A 14,349-nucleotide genomic window follows, 5' to 3' on the forward strand; every position below is an offset into this window, starting at 1 on the left:
TATGTTTTTTTTATAGTATATTGGGATATAAGGTTAGTAAGTGCATTATAACAGAATCGAGAAAGAGTTTTTCATATTACACATTCTACCCTACTTAGTCGCAGAACTGATGTCAACGTGTCGAAATTTATGTGCACGTTATGTAATTTTGTGAACTTTTCTCTCCTTATTCTCAGCACATGATCAACGTTTTCTTTAATACACAGTGCTAAACTATTTCAATCGTTGCTTTTTTCTTAAATTGTATCTGAAAGTAGGTATGTACTGTCCAAACTGTCAAACACCAATAGAAACGTGATACGAGTACTATAGGAATTCTTCATTGGTAAGACATGAATTTTTGCATAATGTCTTAAACATACTTATTTAGCGAATGACAAATTTTCAAATAAACACACTATTTGCTCTTTGTTACGTGTAATTTGCTTAGTCACTTTTCGAATGACAAATAAGAGGTAACATTTCTTGGAGTATACAATTTGCAACTTAATTTGACTCTCATAATCTATTATATCATAGAATTAAAATGTTGCATAAGATATTTGCATTTGTGGACTTATAAAAGTAAATCCTTTAGTTTTAATTTGTTTCACGTGCAGATTTTGTTACTACAATTAATGTCGGAAATTATTTATAAACACAATTTTCTGCAATCGAATTGAAGGTTCGTATCGGCGGTACTTTGTTATTACATATTATTATTTATTAGGTAGTACCTACTGCCTAGACCAGACCATCCAAATAATAAATATATGTATTTGGCTCATTCTCAAAAAACGGAAATTAATGGAATTTTCATTCGTTGGTATTTTTTATGCATACATAATAATACATATACCTAATGTCACTGGAACGGTTAGGTACAAAAAATGAATATGTATTAAATTTATCTCGTTGCTAATGGCAACGTTCTTAAGTTGTTTTCTTGGCAGATAAAAAAAAAACGATTGGCATATGTTTGGATAATTTTAAATAGAAATTTCGTTACAGAAATACATTTTGGACTTTGATCAATAGTTGCATAATAAATCCATTCTACGGAATCCCGTCTGTAACGAACGTGGTCTCGAATGATTACCACGAACGGCTCAGGAAGACTCGACGTGCGCGGCACGCGTGCCCTCGTGTTCTTTTTAAAAAATTCGCGCTCAAACTGTTGAAATTACGCTAATGAGCGCCATATCGAAGTTGTTTATTTCATTAGTCAAGGAGCTGAAATTTCTAACCGGCCTCGTCCTTGACAGTCGTAACAATTATGTACTTAAGTGCAATTAGAACGATTCTCTACCAAGCAAGCTAGGTTTCACCAGGTAAAACCGTCCCAACAACGCCAAAAAGCAAACAAGCGACATGAAGATACCGACAGATAAACTGGGCAATGTAGAGATGATGAAAAATACCTTCATATAATCCCATATCAGCTGTGTTAGTGTCTAATTTATTACTTTGAGCACTGCAGATTCCACGTTGTTGCTCACTAAATAAACGTCGCCGTTGGATCGCAAACAGTTCCGATAAGTCTAAATTTAGTGTCCACGGTGGAAGCCTGGCTTAGGTCACTAGATCACAGCGACACCATCATAAAAACAATTTAAATGGTGTAGAGGCGTGCGTCTCACGTCGGTTTCAGAAGTATTCTGCCAAGTCACCGCACCACACGTTCACGACAACCTGCGTATAATCGCGCTTTATTCGTGGTTACGAAGCGTGTACCGAATGTGCCATCGAATTCATTGTTGATATGAACGCATGGGACGAGCCACAGGTTTTGTTCGCTTATCGGTGCTCGCGTGACGTCAAAAACGCGACCGACCAATCGCGTTCTGTTTTTCCCGTTGGAGTTTCGAGCGGAGAAAAAATCTACGACAGCGGGATGTACGAAAGTAAGATTGTCCTGGTCCTGGTCGACTGGCAGAATCTTAATCTTGACTTTTCGAATTGGATAATTTCCTGGATATCGATGGCGCACTCGCCGATGAAGCGGTATACCGCGGTATATCTACTATAGTTCTAGTTTTTGTGGTGGTAATGAGTCAGTTTCTGGGCTGGTTTGTTGAATTTCTTAACAATCTTGAAGTTCAATTTTACATTTCGGTGTAAATTTACGTAATTAGAGATTAATTAAAGTATTTCCTACTTGGCTACTTAGGATCGGCTATTATAGTTAATGTTAACAACTAGAGGTAAAGTCAAAACGAAACATAACAGGGCGGAGCTCAGGCCAATTTACCGCTGACAGTGGCTTATCATACAATCGTCAGTTTAGGGGCAAAAACATTTACTTTGCGTACTATCGCGGCCAAAATACATTCAATTGTAAAGCAAGCTTTAGGATGGATAACCTTATTTTTTACTGTTGTCAAAATTATTTTAATCTGTCAGGGTGGGGTAAATCCCAGCTGCGTAGGTAGGGTTGAACAGCAAAAAATCAACATGGTCGCAGCATGGATGCAACTGATTTACAAATCCCACATTCGTCTTCTGCGCAAACCACGTGATGTCATGTGTCGTTTTAACTTTACCTCTACCTACTTTATGTATACAGGGTGTTAGGTAAATGTCCTGCCAAACTTTAAAGAGAGCATCAGAATGCTGATCAGATTTTAAAAGTCCTCAGTTGTTTTTGGCTCAGCTGCACAGTTCGTTTTAAATCTGTTGACAAAAAAAAGTACACCAACTCGTCAAGAACCACTGAAAATTGTATTATTACAGTCACTACTACCGTAAAAAATTCAAGTAATATCCTTGGAACCGAAACGTTTTCTTAATTGTGATTCTCAAACGATAGGGTACCTTTTTTCCACACCCTATTGTGAACGAAATTAGCATCCAAATAAAAAATCTACCCAATTTTGCCTGATGATGAACTGTTTACATTTTGGCAGATCATTTACCTAATACCCTGTACTGTGATTGTATACTTCGTTCAGCGAGAGATGGGGAGATTTTAAATTGTAGATTTGTAACCCAACACTACAAAATGCACTACAATACATTACTTGAAGGTAAATAAATAAATAATTTACGCTAGGTAGTCCTTTCTCTGCGTAGAATTTAGTGATTATTATGTCAACCAATCTCTCGCTGGACAAACTATACTGGTTGTATACTGTAGTTCCGTTTCCAACATAGTTATATTCGATAATCTACGTCTGTGGTAAAGTAACGCTGGACTCACAAAACTGTGCCAGTAATGCCACAAACAAAAAACAGGGCTCTAGGAAGGATAATTGCTGCAAAGATAAAGAGGAGGTTCTTTATTTGTTCTTGAACTTACTATCAAAGAAGCTGAAATTTCATTAAAATGTAACAAAAAATTTGTTTTATAAGTAAACTAGCTGTTGATCAATAATAGACAAAATGGTTGTCGACGCAGTAGGCCATGTGCATGCACACCGGCCTTTAGATTTAGTTAAAAAACTAAATATCAATTTTGACAGTTTGAGGTTATGATCTAAAAGAAATGACAAGCAAAGTATAAAAGTTAATAAATTCTAGTTTGTATGCTTGGTGGAAAACCAATTCATTCAGAGAAAACAACCTGAACATATCATCATATCAATAATCTTTTAGAAGTTCCTGATAACAACGACAAACTTCCTCACATTTTCTAACACTTAAAAACGACATTGTTCTCATTCTAAAACTTGAAAATGTTGAGAAAAAAACTGAAAGTAGTAAACGAAGACGATGACACTTGACGACCTTGACGTGCTGCCAGCTTAAATAATAAAATACAGGATGTATCTAAATTGTGTGTTCATTTTAACACATAGCAGAGTTTGTTAAATGAAACGTTTTTACTATTTGAATTTTTTACGAAAAAGCGTTACGAATTGATTTAAAATTTGGAATAAATTAGCCACGAAAATGTATACCCGCCTATGGCTAAGAGCGAAAATTTTCTGTTGTGATAGAAACGGAGCCTTGCCAAGAACATTGTTATAGAAAATATTTAAATAATTAAAGTTTAAATTCTCATGGTTACAAAAAAATAGAGACTAGTTAAATCACACAAAACGACTCGTGTGGTAAAAATTGGGCGCAAAAAATTTAGGAAAATTTTTGCGAATTTTGCAAAATGCTATAGGGAAAAGATTAATAAATTGGTGAGTTACACTGGCTAAAATTAACACATGTTTTTCAGATACACCCTGTATATAAGTGTATAATGCCATTATAGACCTGAATTGTTAAAGTGCCGTTAAGTTGACCCAATCGATAAAGTTATTAGCCGCACCAGAGGGTATTTTCATTTTTCATTTGTGGCAACAAATGAAAATCTCAAATTTTGATTGTTACGTCGTTTACAACGAATTATGTATTCTAATTTTGAATGAATTTCTCCTTTAATTTTCCAATTTTGCCAATTTTCTTGGATCGTTCTAAATGAATCAAACTGCACAACTGAATTGAAATGAAAGGAGCTTTTCAGGTCACATTTTTGTCAGCACACATTATTATTGAAATACCAAGTTGATGTTTTTTTTTTCAATATAACACTTATCCAAAATAATGAATAATTATGTAGGTTGTTACAGTTGGTTGCAAAAAAAAACGGGAAACGAAAATTTTCCTAATGTAAATTTAGTTTTGTATAATTGTCAATTAATTGTCTACTTGACAATACTGATCAAATAATTTTTAAAAATGTCATTGAATTTTGACGTTAATTCTAACCTACTCTCGTAAGAAGGTTTCACACTATGGAAAAATTGTAAAAATGTGTCAATTTTATTCTGACAGTTCCCGTTTTTTTTTTGCAACCAACATAATTTTGTTACGTTCCCACCCAAAATATTGAATACACAATTGCACATAAATATTTAATATCCTTTGCCATCAAACAGGTGAAATAAATTTTGAAAATCCGCACATCGGTTAACCCTATGTGTATTAAACACCAGTGGAACGGGTCGTGCTTACGCACTAAAATCAATACAATTTTAAAATTCTACGCTCATTTTCGATATCTCTTTCTTCTTGGCTTCTGTATTCCCGCCTACGTTTTTGTCGTTCTCTATTTTCTGCTCTTTGTCGCTCAAGTTCCTTTAAATTATCCATTATTGTAATATTTTTCTAATAAAATTAATGACAGGTTTTATTGTCAAAAGAGATGTGTCATAACAACACAGTTTCGCGGGTACCGCCATATTGTGACACGAAACGGACACCTATTTGCAATATACAGTGAGCGGCAAAAGTATGGAATAAATTCCTTAAAAATTAAACAAAATTTTAATTTTTTTTTTCTCAAAAATTTCCTTATGTAAGGTAATAAAATTTTTATACTGGCATTTAGACAATTAAAACGGCTATCAGAATCAAGAAAAAAATAGGAGGTTTCTATTAAAAAAAAACTCTCGATGACGTCATAACTCGAAAACAAATGACTGCTTGGAATTTTATTTTGTATTAAAATATGTATTTTTATAAACTAAAATTGACCTGTTCAAAGATTTTTTCGAAAAAAATTGTGTTTAATTTTTAATGAATTTATTCCATACTTTTGCCGCTCACTGTATGTAGTATTAAAGATTAAAGATAGTATTAAAGATGTTCAAACGATTTAACTGTTTAACTTGGTATCAGTGACAGATAACTAAAATCCTGTTGAATTTATACTTGATAGTGACATTATCTTTTTATGTAGATAAGTGTTTAAATCCTTTATAAAAAATCTAGATACTCAAGACACTCAGGATAATTGATATCTAGCTTGTTCTCCCAGTTTTTTAATATTGATTATAACTAAAATTTTTTGATTTGCACGAATTATTCATTATTCAGTAAACACTCACACTCGATAGGCGTATCGTCATTGTCAATATTATACTCGTACACTGGTGGATAGCGCAGTAAAACATCGTCACAATGAATTACGGTCCAAAAAAAATGTTGCTCGATTGAAAGCGACAATGTACACCAGCAGAAAAAGGCGTAACAACATATCTCACTACTTTTGATTGTCTATTTGCCGTGTAACATGGGAGTACTGTTCTAACTAAATTCATGCCAAAGTACGCGTTGCTGTCAAGGAAAAAACGGGAAATTCAGAAGAGATGTGCTGTTCGATCAGGACAACGTTTTGGTTCACAAGAATATAAATTGGAACGACCAGTGGAAGCTAGAATTAAAAGAAAACCTTTGTGAAATTTATTTTCCAGGCGGTGGCCCACGTAAATGAGTAGTTTGAAGGAAAAATCTTTTTTTTTTTGGCATCGAAGTATTGTATTTCACAGTTGTTACACCAAATATATTAGCCAACGTTAATATATACATATATTAGAAGAACTAGACCACATTCAACAACATTCATTATTGAATGATGTCTAGTCCTTCTAGTCTCTTGGGTGGCTGTTGAGAAACATTTTTAATGTTCTTAGTGTTGTGCTTCCACCAAAAAAATTTAGCACGTGATACGACTGTGTTAAGTCGAGCCGCCTAAAATGATTTCGATAAAATTTCAGTCGGTGTACATATTTATTATAACTAACAAATCGATCAACATAAAAAATGTTCGCAATATGTTCGAATTATATTTTAAAAACTACTCGTACCTACTAAATACATTAGATTACTTTAGAGAAATCATATTCTAGGTAGCAACCGAATATGATAGAATAAAAAATTCCAAATCCGATGTAATAAACATGTTTTTTTATTGGTAATATTTTAATTGGGACTTCTTGACTTTATCATTTTATCTCAATTAGATTACAGTAAAGGTATGGCTAAAATTAAATCCAATGAGTAAATTTACTACACTAGATAAATTACATGCTCTTGTTACCAGGTAATTAAGTGGTACACTTAGTTTTTTTCCTAAAGCCGGTTAATGAGTACTTGGTACATGAAAAAAATGTTTACGAACAATTTTCATTTAAAATACAGCTCATCCATTATAGACTTGAATTGTAGAGTGTCGTTTGGTTGGCACTAGTGTTAAAGTTGCTAGCCATGCCAATGGGTATTTTATTTTTGGCGGGAATTAAAAAAAAATAAATCTCGATCCCACAAGTCCTTACATAATTTAAGGCGAATTATTGGATTGTGTATGAATTTCTCTTTCCGTCTTTCATTTTTGCACTAATTTTTGTAAATAAAAATTGAACGCAATCCTCTTGCGTATCTACTATTCATGACTTCTTGGGTTGATATTGTAAAATACTCTCGTAAGTCTCATAACCTCGTATTTCATATTTTGACACAAATGATATTTTTGTACGTAAAGTCCATTCAAAAATCAAAAAACCACCACCTGTTGCTTTAGGTTGGTAAAGTTTAAAAAACCCTAGGTAGATATTTTTTCATACTATGTTGGTAACTATAAATTATGACACTTATTTGATTCAAAATAAAATTCACTTGCTTTGAATTTCGTTCATATTGTTTTATTAGCAGCACGTTTCATTTATTTATTGATTCTTATTATTTTTACTTAAACATGCCCAGAAAAACAAGACACTTAATAAACATTTAACCTCAAAATTACAAGTCTCATCAAATTTTACACTAGACAGCGTTGCCGATAGTAATTATCGAGGAAAATGCGGCGTTGGTGGTTTTTTGATTTTTGAATGGACTTTAGTAAAAACGTTTTAGGTACTTAGATCGACACTGTCAGAATCTGAGAATTTTCTCCTCTGAATGGATTTTGATAAATTTGACAACTTGTCAAAACGAAACGTCGAACTAATTTTAAACATTTTCAGCGATTTGCGGCCTTTAAGGGGCTCGTCGAACAAAAAAACCTTGTATTCAACTCGTTCTTGTGTAAATTGGGCTTTTTTTGGCACTCGTGGACCATTAAAACTCTCGTTGCACTCGAGTTTTAAATTGGCCCACTCATGCCAAAAAAAGCCCAAATTACACACGAACTCGTTGAATAAACTACTATTTGACACGTGCTTGAACCAAATAAAGGCACAAAGGGACCAGAAAGTCGTAGTTTGGATTGAATATTTTCCACATAAGTACAGTTTTAAAGTATGTAATTTCAAATGGTTAATGTCATAAAAGTGCTGTTGCAAAGGCAAAGTGGTTTTTTGCAACTTGAGTCAACTTTAGTTAAACTTATCCATGGAATTTCTTGCGACAAAATAAATATCGATGTTCTGGGTATTTCGCTGATTGTACGTAGAGTGGCGAGCACGGAATTTCGCACACATTGGACAGTTTACTGACATAATTTTATTAAAATGAGATACTGGCGGCATTTTCGTGACAGTTCAGGTGAAACGTCAGTCATGATCACATATGTCATGATTGATTATAATGATAATAAAGCTTAGACTAGATAGTTTTTTTTAATGACATACAAATTGGTGTGCGAAATTCCGTGCTCCCAACTGTACACTGGCAGCCACCCAAAAGTGCACGATTTTTTTTTCACATTAATAATACATAGAGGTATTTTCATATTTGGTGGCGGAAACAAAAGACCGAGAAATGTCACAAAAATGTATTGTCAATGTCAAATTTCTCATAAACGTCGTAAAAAGGAATGTCTAGGTAAATTTAAATTTTCGCTAAATAGATTGAAAAAACAAATTCTAAGGAAACCAGTTTTTGTCAGTGCTTCAAAAGGAAAAGTTATTCTCATATAATCAAACGTATTACAAATTATTTCTCTAGTTCGACGATGAATAACTTTCTTATTGCCAATTTGCTGCATTTCTGTCAAAATCACGAACGTCTTTGAGAAATTTGACACTGACAATACAAATTTGTGACATTTCTCAGTCTTTTGTTTCCGCCATCAAATATGAAAATATCTCTATTACATATTATCCGTTCACGATTGTTTCAAATTCGGACTGTCTATGAAAATCTGACATTTTAGTTGGCAATATTGTGATTTGGCATAATAAATCTATTTTAGGTTATAATTGATTTACACTAAATCAATTAGGGAATTGACAACAAGACGAATATTTAATAACGAAACGTCATATGACAGGACCTGACGCCAATCTAACAAAAAAATATCGTGGCCTCCTGCGTGTTTAAAACAATCGTGAACGGCATATAAGTATTATAACGGGTCACTATTAAAATTTTCACTTAGGGTTGGCTATGGATCATTCTTTGTTTTCCGTTGCACCTTAGACACTGACAAGTTTGACATTTCAATAAATGTTTTCAATTGTACTGACTGACATTTATCGTTCATTCTTGGGTGTCTAAAGTAACAGAAAAAATAAAAACTCGTTCAAAACCAACTCCAAGTTACTTTTACAAGACTAATTTTAGAATCTTGACTTTTTTAAACAAAGCATACATTTGTTATAAAAATAATGCATTCAGAACAGACCCCACTGGAGAGGTCCCGTTTTAAATCTAGGGAAAAATTGAGAAGTCTGCACCAGCTATCGTGCACTTTTGGGTAGCCGCGAGTGTACATTCGTCGGTAAAACAAATAGAAGACAAAAAGTTTTCTTTTTGCTTTGCCCTTTGCATTTCTTAGCAAAAAGTAGGTCTACAAATTCTACTCTCTACGTCTACATCAAACATTTCCTGATCTACGGATGATAATAATTATAGCAGTCAATATGACATTAAACAAATACATTTCATAGAAACTAATTTTTTTTAAATCTGTAATTTTAAATGTGCCTATGGCCAGATTTGGTGGTTGATACCCGGCATAACGTTCCGACTATACTATATTATCAATCCAACTACCCATTAAATAAACCAAATTTTGGTCGACCTTGAATTTGACAATACAGGTCCATATACCGTTGGTTGTGAAAAAAACCGGAAATGAAAATTTAAGTACAGTTGCGGCCGTTGAAAACTCAGACACTTCGACAACGCCAAATTTTTGGCTTTGTAAATGGAACTGAAAGTGACGTTTCTCGAAATGTCACTCAAACATTATCCACATTAATTTTCTCGCAATGGCTCTTATACTCACACCGTCCCTCAGTCAAACACATTTTTGCAAATCAGATAATTGCGGCATTTCAAAAGTTACGCGCGATTCTGACCTAATATGTCAAATACTGACACTGACTTTATAATCCTTGATGAAAATCCTTTTTAGGCTAATCAAATTTCGGAGTGTTTAAAACTTTCCTGTCTGAGATTTCAACGGCCGCAACTGTACATAGTTTTCACACTATGAAAAAATTGTAAAAATTTCTCAATTTTATTCTGACAGTTTCCGTTTTTTTTGCAATCAACTGTACCTAATATATTGCTATACGTATTTTTAAATCCAATTTTATCCACTTTAAAATAAATAATTAGGCACATTGACAGTTTAAAAAGTACCAGAATCAACTTAGGAGTTTTCAAACAATTTTGTAGACTGATTGACAGCTGACAGTATTGTGCCATGTACAGGCTGTCTCAGCTAAATTAAATCATTAATACGCATTTCAGAAACCGTTTGAAAGAGTTATGGAAATAAAATTAAGTTATTCAAGAACTTCAATTTGTCATTTGTCACGACAGATAAAGAGATGATCAAAATGAGGTTATGTAAGTGAAGGATTTGGCAACTAAAAAGACGACCTACGTTTGGAAAAGAGAGAAAACCAGGGCCTGGTTGACTACAAATTTATTTCAACACTCGTTACATTATAAATACGACAAACCGTTCGTTATGGCGCCTATCGCACCCTTTTATCCTTATCGAAAATTCATTAGTTGCAAAAACTTTCGTCGAATTAATTTCAGATATATAAAGATAACAACAACAAAATGATGTATCTTTTGATAACTGCGATTTAGTATAACAATAACTAATTATGTTGGGAAGTAACTGATTAAACAGGTGTTTGAGTAAAAACACTTGTTGGTCAAGATAAACGAAGAAATGAAAGTTAAACATACTCTAATAATAAAAACCGAAAACAAACACAATATTCAAAAGAGGTACATATGTATTTAGATTTTAATTCTGAATTTGTGGCATTGTTTTGTTTCTAAAGTATTAACACTTGCACTGCATATTTCCTGTCTTTCTTTTGAATGTACATTAAAATACGCCAAAACTGGAATTTTTACTTGATGATTTTGGTTACATTGGAACAACATACTGAAAACAAATTCTACGATATACCTACACGTGCATAGAAATTTTAATTAAAAACCTATTCGGTGTTTATTTGCTTTAATACAAATGAAATTATCTGCATTCAACAGGGAAACTTCACTTTGCCCTACCTTTTTAAACTACGATTTTGATAAGATTTACACATATATCACATTTACGTAACTACATACCAGGTGTAGAATTGGTTTACGAGACATAGGATTTTACATGTAAAAATAAAGAGATCCAATTATTGGCTCCCCTAATAATTTTATGGCGAAATGGTTAAAATGAAAGTTAGAGAGAATTAAAAGTACTGTCTAATTCCACTCTTTGTTTTTTTCTAACATCTTGTGGTACTGAAAGAAAAGCAAGAAAGTAGTTAAGACAAAAATACTAAAAAGCAGTACGAGTAATGAAATTTCGCTTCTAAAATAATTTGTCGGGTGGTTTCACTATTATTTAATTTTCTTTTGATCTGCCCTTCAAATGAACTCGTACAGGACTACAGGACGAATGAAAAGGTATCTTCCATTAAATGTTCCAATTCTTCGAATTGTTTCTATGGCTGAAATTGGTCGGTCTGGGAAACCTGAAGCAAATGTTGCTTGGAAATTTCTTAAAGATGATCCTCCATAATACCATTTAAAGAAAGAAATAGAATTTCATGCCTAGAAGTACTTTTTAGTATTTTTGTGTTAACTCTTTTCTTGCCTTTCTTTCAGTACCACAAGATGTTAGAATAAAACTAAGATTGAAATTAGACAGTAATTTTAATTCTCTCTAACTTTCATTTTAACTATTTTGCCATAAAATTGTTAGGGGAGCCAATAATTGAAGCTCTTGATTTTTACATGTAAAATCCTATGTCTCGTAAACCAATTCTACACCCGGTATGTGCATCGATCACTATGAATCGATAAAGTAGGTGTAAATACATAATAGTATATTATTATACGAGTTTTATAAGACGCTTGATTGTGACACGAGTTGGTTGGGCACGACGAACACAGTGAGGAGTTCTCCAACAGACCGAGCGTCACAGTGCGTCGTATAAAACGAGTGTAATACGAGTATACTATTTTTTCTACTTTGGTTGGATTAATTTAATAACAACTCAAAGATCTAATTATGAAATAATCTAGGGACTTTTGTGTGGCATGGCAATTTCAAATGTTTTAATTGTTTACTGGAGCTCGCTAGAAATGCCGGACGCCGGCGCCGGCGAGCGTGCTATTACAGCAATACCAACGTAATACTTATTAAAAAAAAAACAGGTTCAGAAAAGTTCGTTTGTGACACTGCTTTTAGTTCAGCAAAGACTCACTTATGATACCAAAGTAGAAATAGTTATTTATTTAACGAGTTCGTGTGTAATTTGGGCTTTTTTTGGCATGAATGGGCCAGTTTAAAACTCGAGTGAAACGAGAGTTTTAAAGGTCCACGAGTGCCAAAAAAAGCGCAAATTACACAAGAACGAGTTGAATACAACGTTTTTTTGTTCGACGAGTCCCCCCAAAAGCTCCAAATGGCTGAAAATCTTTAAAATTAGCTTGACGTTTCGTTTTGACAAGTTGTCAAATTCATCAAAAACCGTTCACACAGGAGAAAATTCTCAAATTCTGACAATGTCGAACAAAAAAATAAATATATGCATCTATCTTTAATTGATACCTACTGCAGAGATATTGTAGTTATGACATAATATTTAATTTTACGATAGTTACCTAATAATGGTTGTGGTATGCACGTATAAAATTTTGTTCATGCTCTTGTAGAAAATACAGTGTGAGGAATTGTCGCGGAAATTCTCATAATGGATAAAATTGTATCGGACAATTGCCACGGTCTAAGGAAAATCCAAGCTCATCAAAGAGATCTTGCATACTCTAAATTAGTTACGTAATACGAAAACGAAACAATGGCAAAACGGAAAATACCTAAATGCTCGGCAAACATATTTTAATAACTTTTTAAATATTTTAAATGTGCTACTGCTGGAAAAATTAATAGCGCGTTGAAGATAGTATGACCTTTTACAATCACGTTTAAGACATGAACTAATCATGAGTGATTTTAAAAACAAACGTTTTATTTCAGTGAAATAACGGGCCTTCAAATAAATTTATATTTAGAGCAACATATGGAAATTCAATTGTTTGCAACATTTTTCCAGCGTAGAAAATGACACAAGAAACGTCTGACATTTTAGCGAAATAAAATTAGGTTAGAAAATACTTTTAAATTTTGTAGTGCATTCTCCCTATTCCCCCTCCACGGAATATGACAATATGAAAATGGGAAAAAGCTTACTATGTAAGCTGTGTAACTCCGGAGAATAATTGGTTACCTACAAAAATTACTTTACACTGTTAACAGAATTAGAATGTCGCCTACGCCTACTCTAAATATATATTTATTTGAAGGCCCGATATATACCTACATATACAGGGTTATTCTAAATGATTGTAGTCGAAGTAGGCGTGAAAACTGAATGTAAAATTTATGGTTGCCGCTCCACATAAAAAAACATCAACATGATGTGAATTCACGAGTACACACCGTTCACACACGGGAGTTAAATTGATTGCAAAACAACTCAATATTTCTGGATTCAATCGTTAATTTAACAAAAATAAATAAAAATCTTTTCACCTAAAAAATGACAGTGACAGCGACAAAACTGACAATTCACATGAAAGCGGCAAAAATATAGTGACACAAAAATCGAATTTAAAAAAAATTCCAATGCGAAGTAAGCTTTAGGAAATATGCTTTAAAACAAGAAAACCGCATTGGTGTACATTTTATAAAATATGATATATGTACAAAGGTGTATTTTTAAAATGTGCGGAAATTTTAGCTACAAGGTTGTGGGACAACGTAGAAGACTAAAAGCAATTAAATGTCATTTTATTTTTTGACAGAATTTTTTAAATATTTTTTCCGAGGTCTACATGAAGCCAGTAGCTCGTGGTTAAAATTTTGCAGATCCATTCTGGGTCACCTGTATGATTTGCATGACATTTCCGTGCTTATTTTAGTTGGTTGTCTGTAATTGGCAATATATGTATAATACCGAGTGACTATAAATGATTGAAGGAAAATAGTGGATTGACAACACTGATGCAGTTGGTAGTGCAAGTCTTCTCGTGGTTCATCTGTCAATCATTTCTACTTAGGTTAGGTTACGTCACGAAGTACATTGTCGATTTAGATTTTTTTGACGTTTGTTTCAATTTTAAAAATTACGTGTGTCATGCCAACAATGTTGCCAACTAAAGATTTCAAATGTGTTACCA

At 33.2% G+C, this 14,349-nt stretch overlaps 1 protein-coding gene across 6 annotated transcripts in view; it reads right to left on the reverse strand.

The window, feature by feature from the left end:
• The window catches only part of Hnf4 (Hepatocyte nuclear factor 4), a 49,011-nt gene that overhangs the window by 16,627 nt on the left and 18,035 nt on the right, over positions 1–14,349 (reverse strand). Inside the window, exon 1 of one of the 6 annotated variants that reach the window (XM_069037659.1) lies at positions 1,401–1,754. The exons of the other annotated variants lie outside the window; for them this stretch is intronic. Within the exon in view, the coding sequence (XP_068893760.1) occupies positions 1,401–1,416 (16 nt within the window). The 5' untranslated portion in view covers positions 1,417–1,754. Of the gene's footprint in view, positions 1–1,400; positions 1,755–14,349 lie in introns of those variants that run through there. 6 annotated transcript variants of the gene reach the window in all.

This window comes from Tenebrio molitor, chromosome 2, assembly GCF_963966145.1.
Source record: "Tenebrio molitor chromosome 2, icTenMoli1.1, whole genome shotgun sequence".
In the NCBI taxonomy this organism is placed as follows: domain Eukaryota; kingdom Metazoa; phylum Arthropoda; class Insecta; order Coleoptera; family Tenebrionidae; genus Tenebrio; species Tenebrio molitor.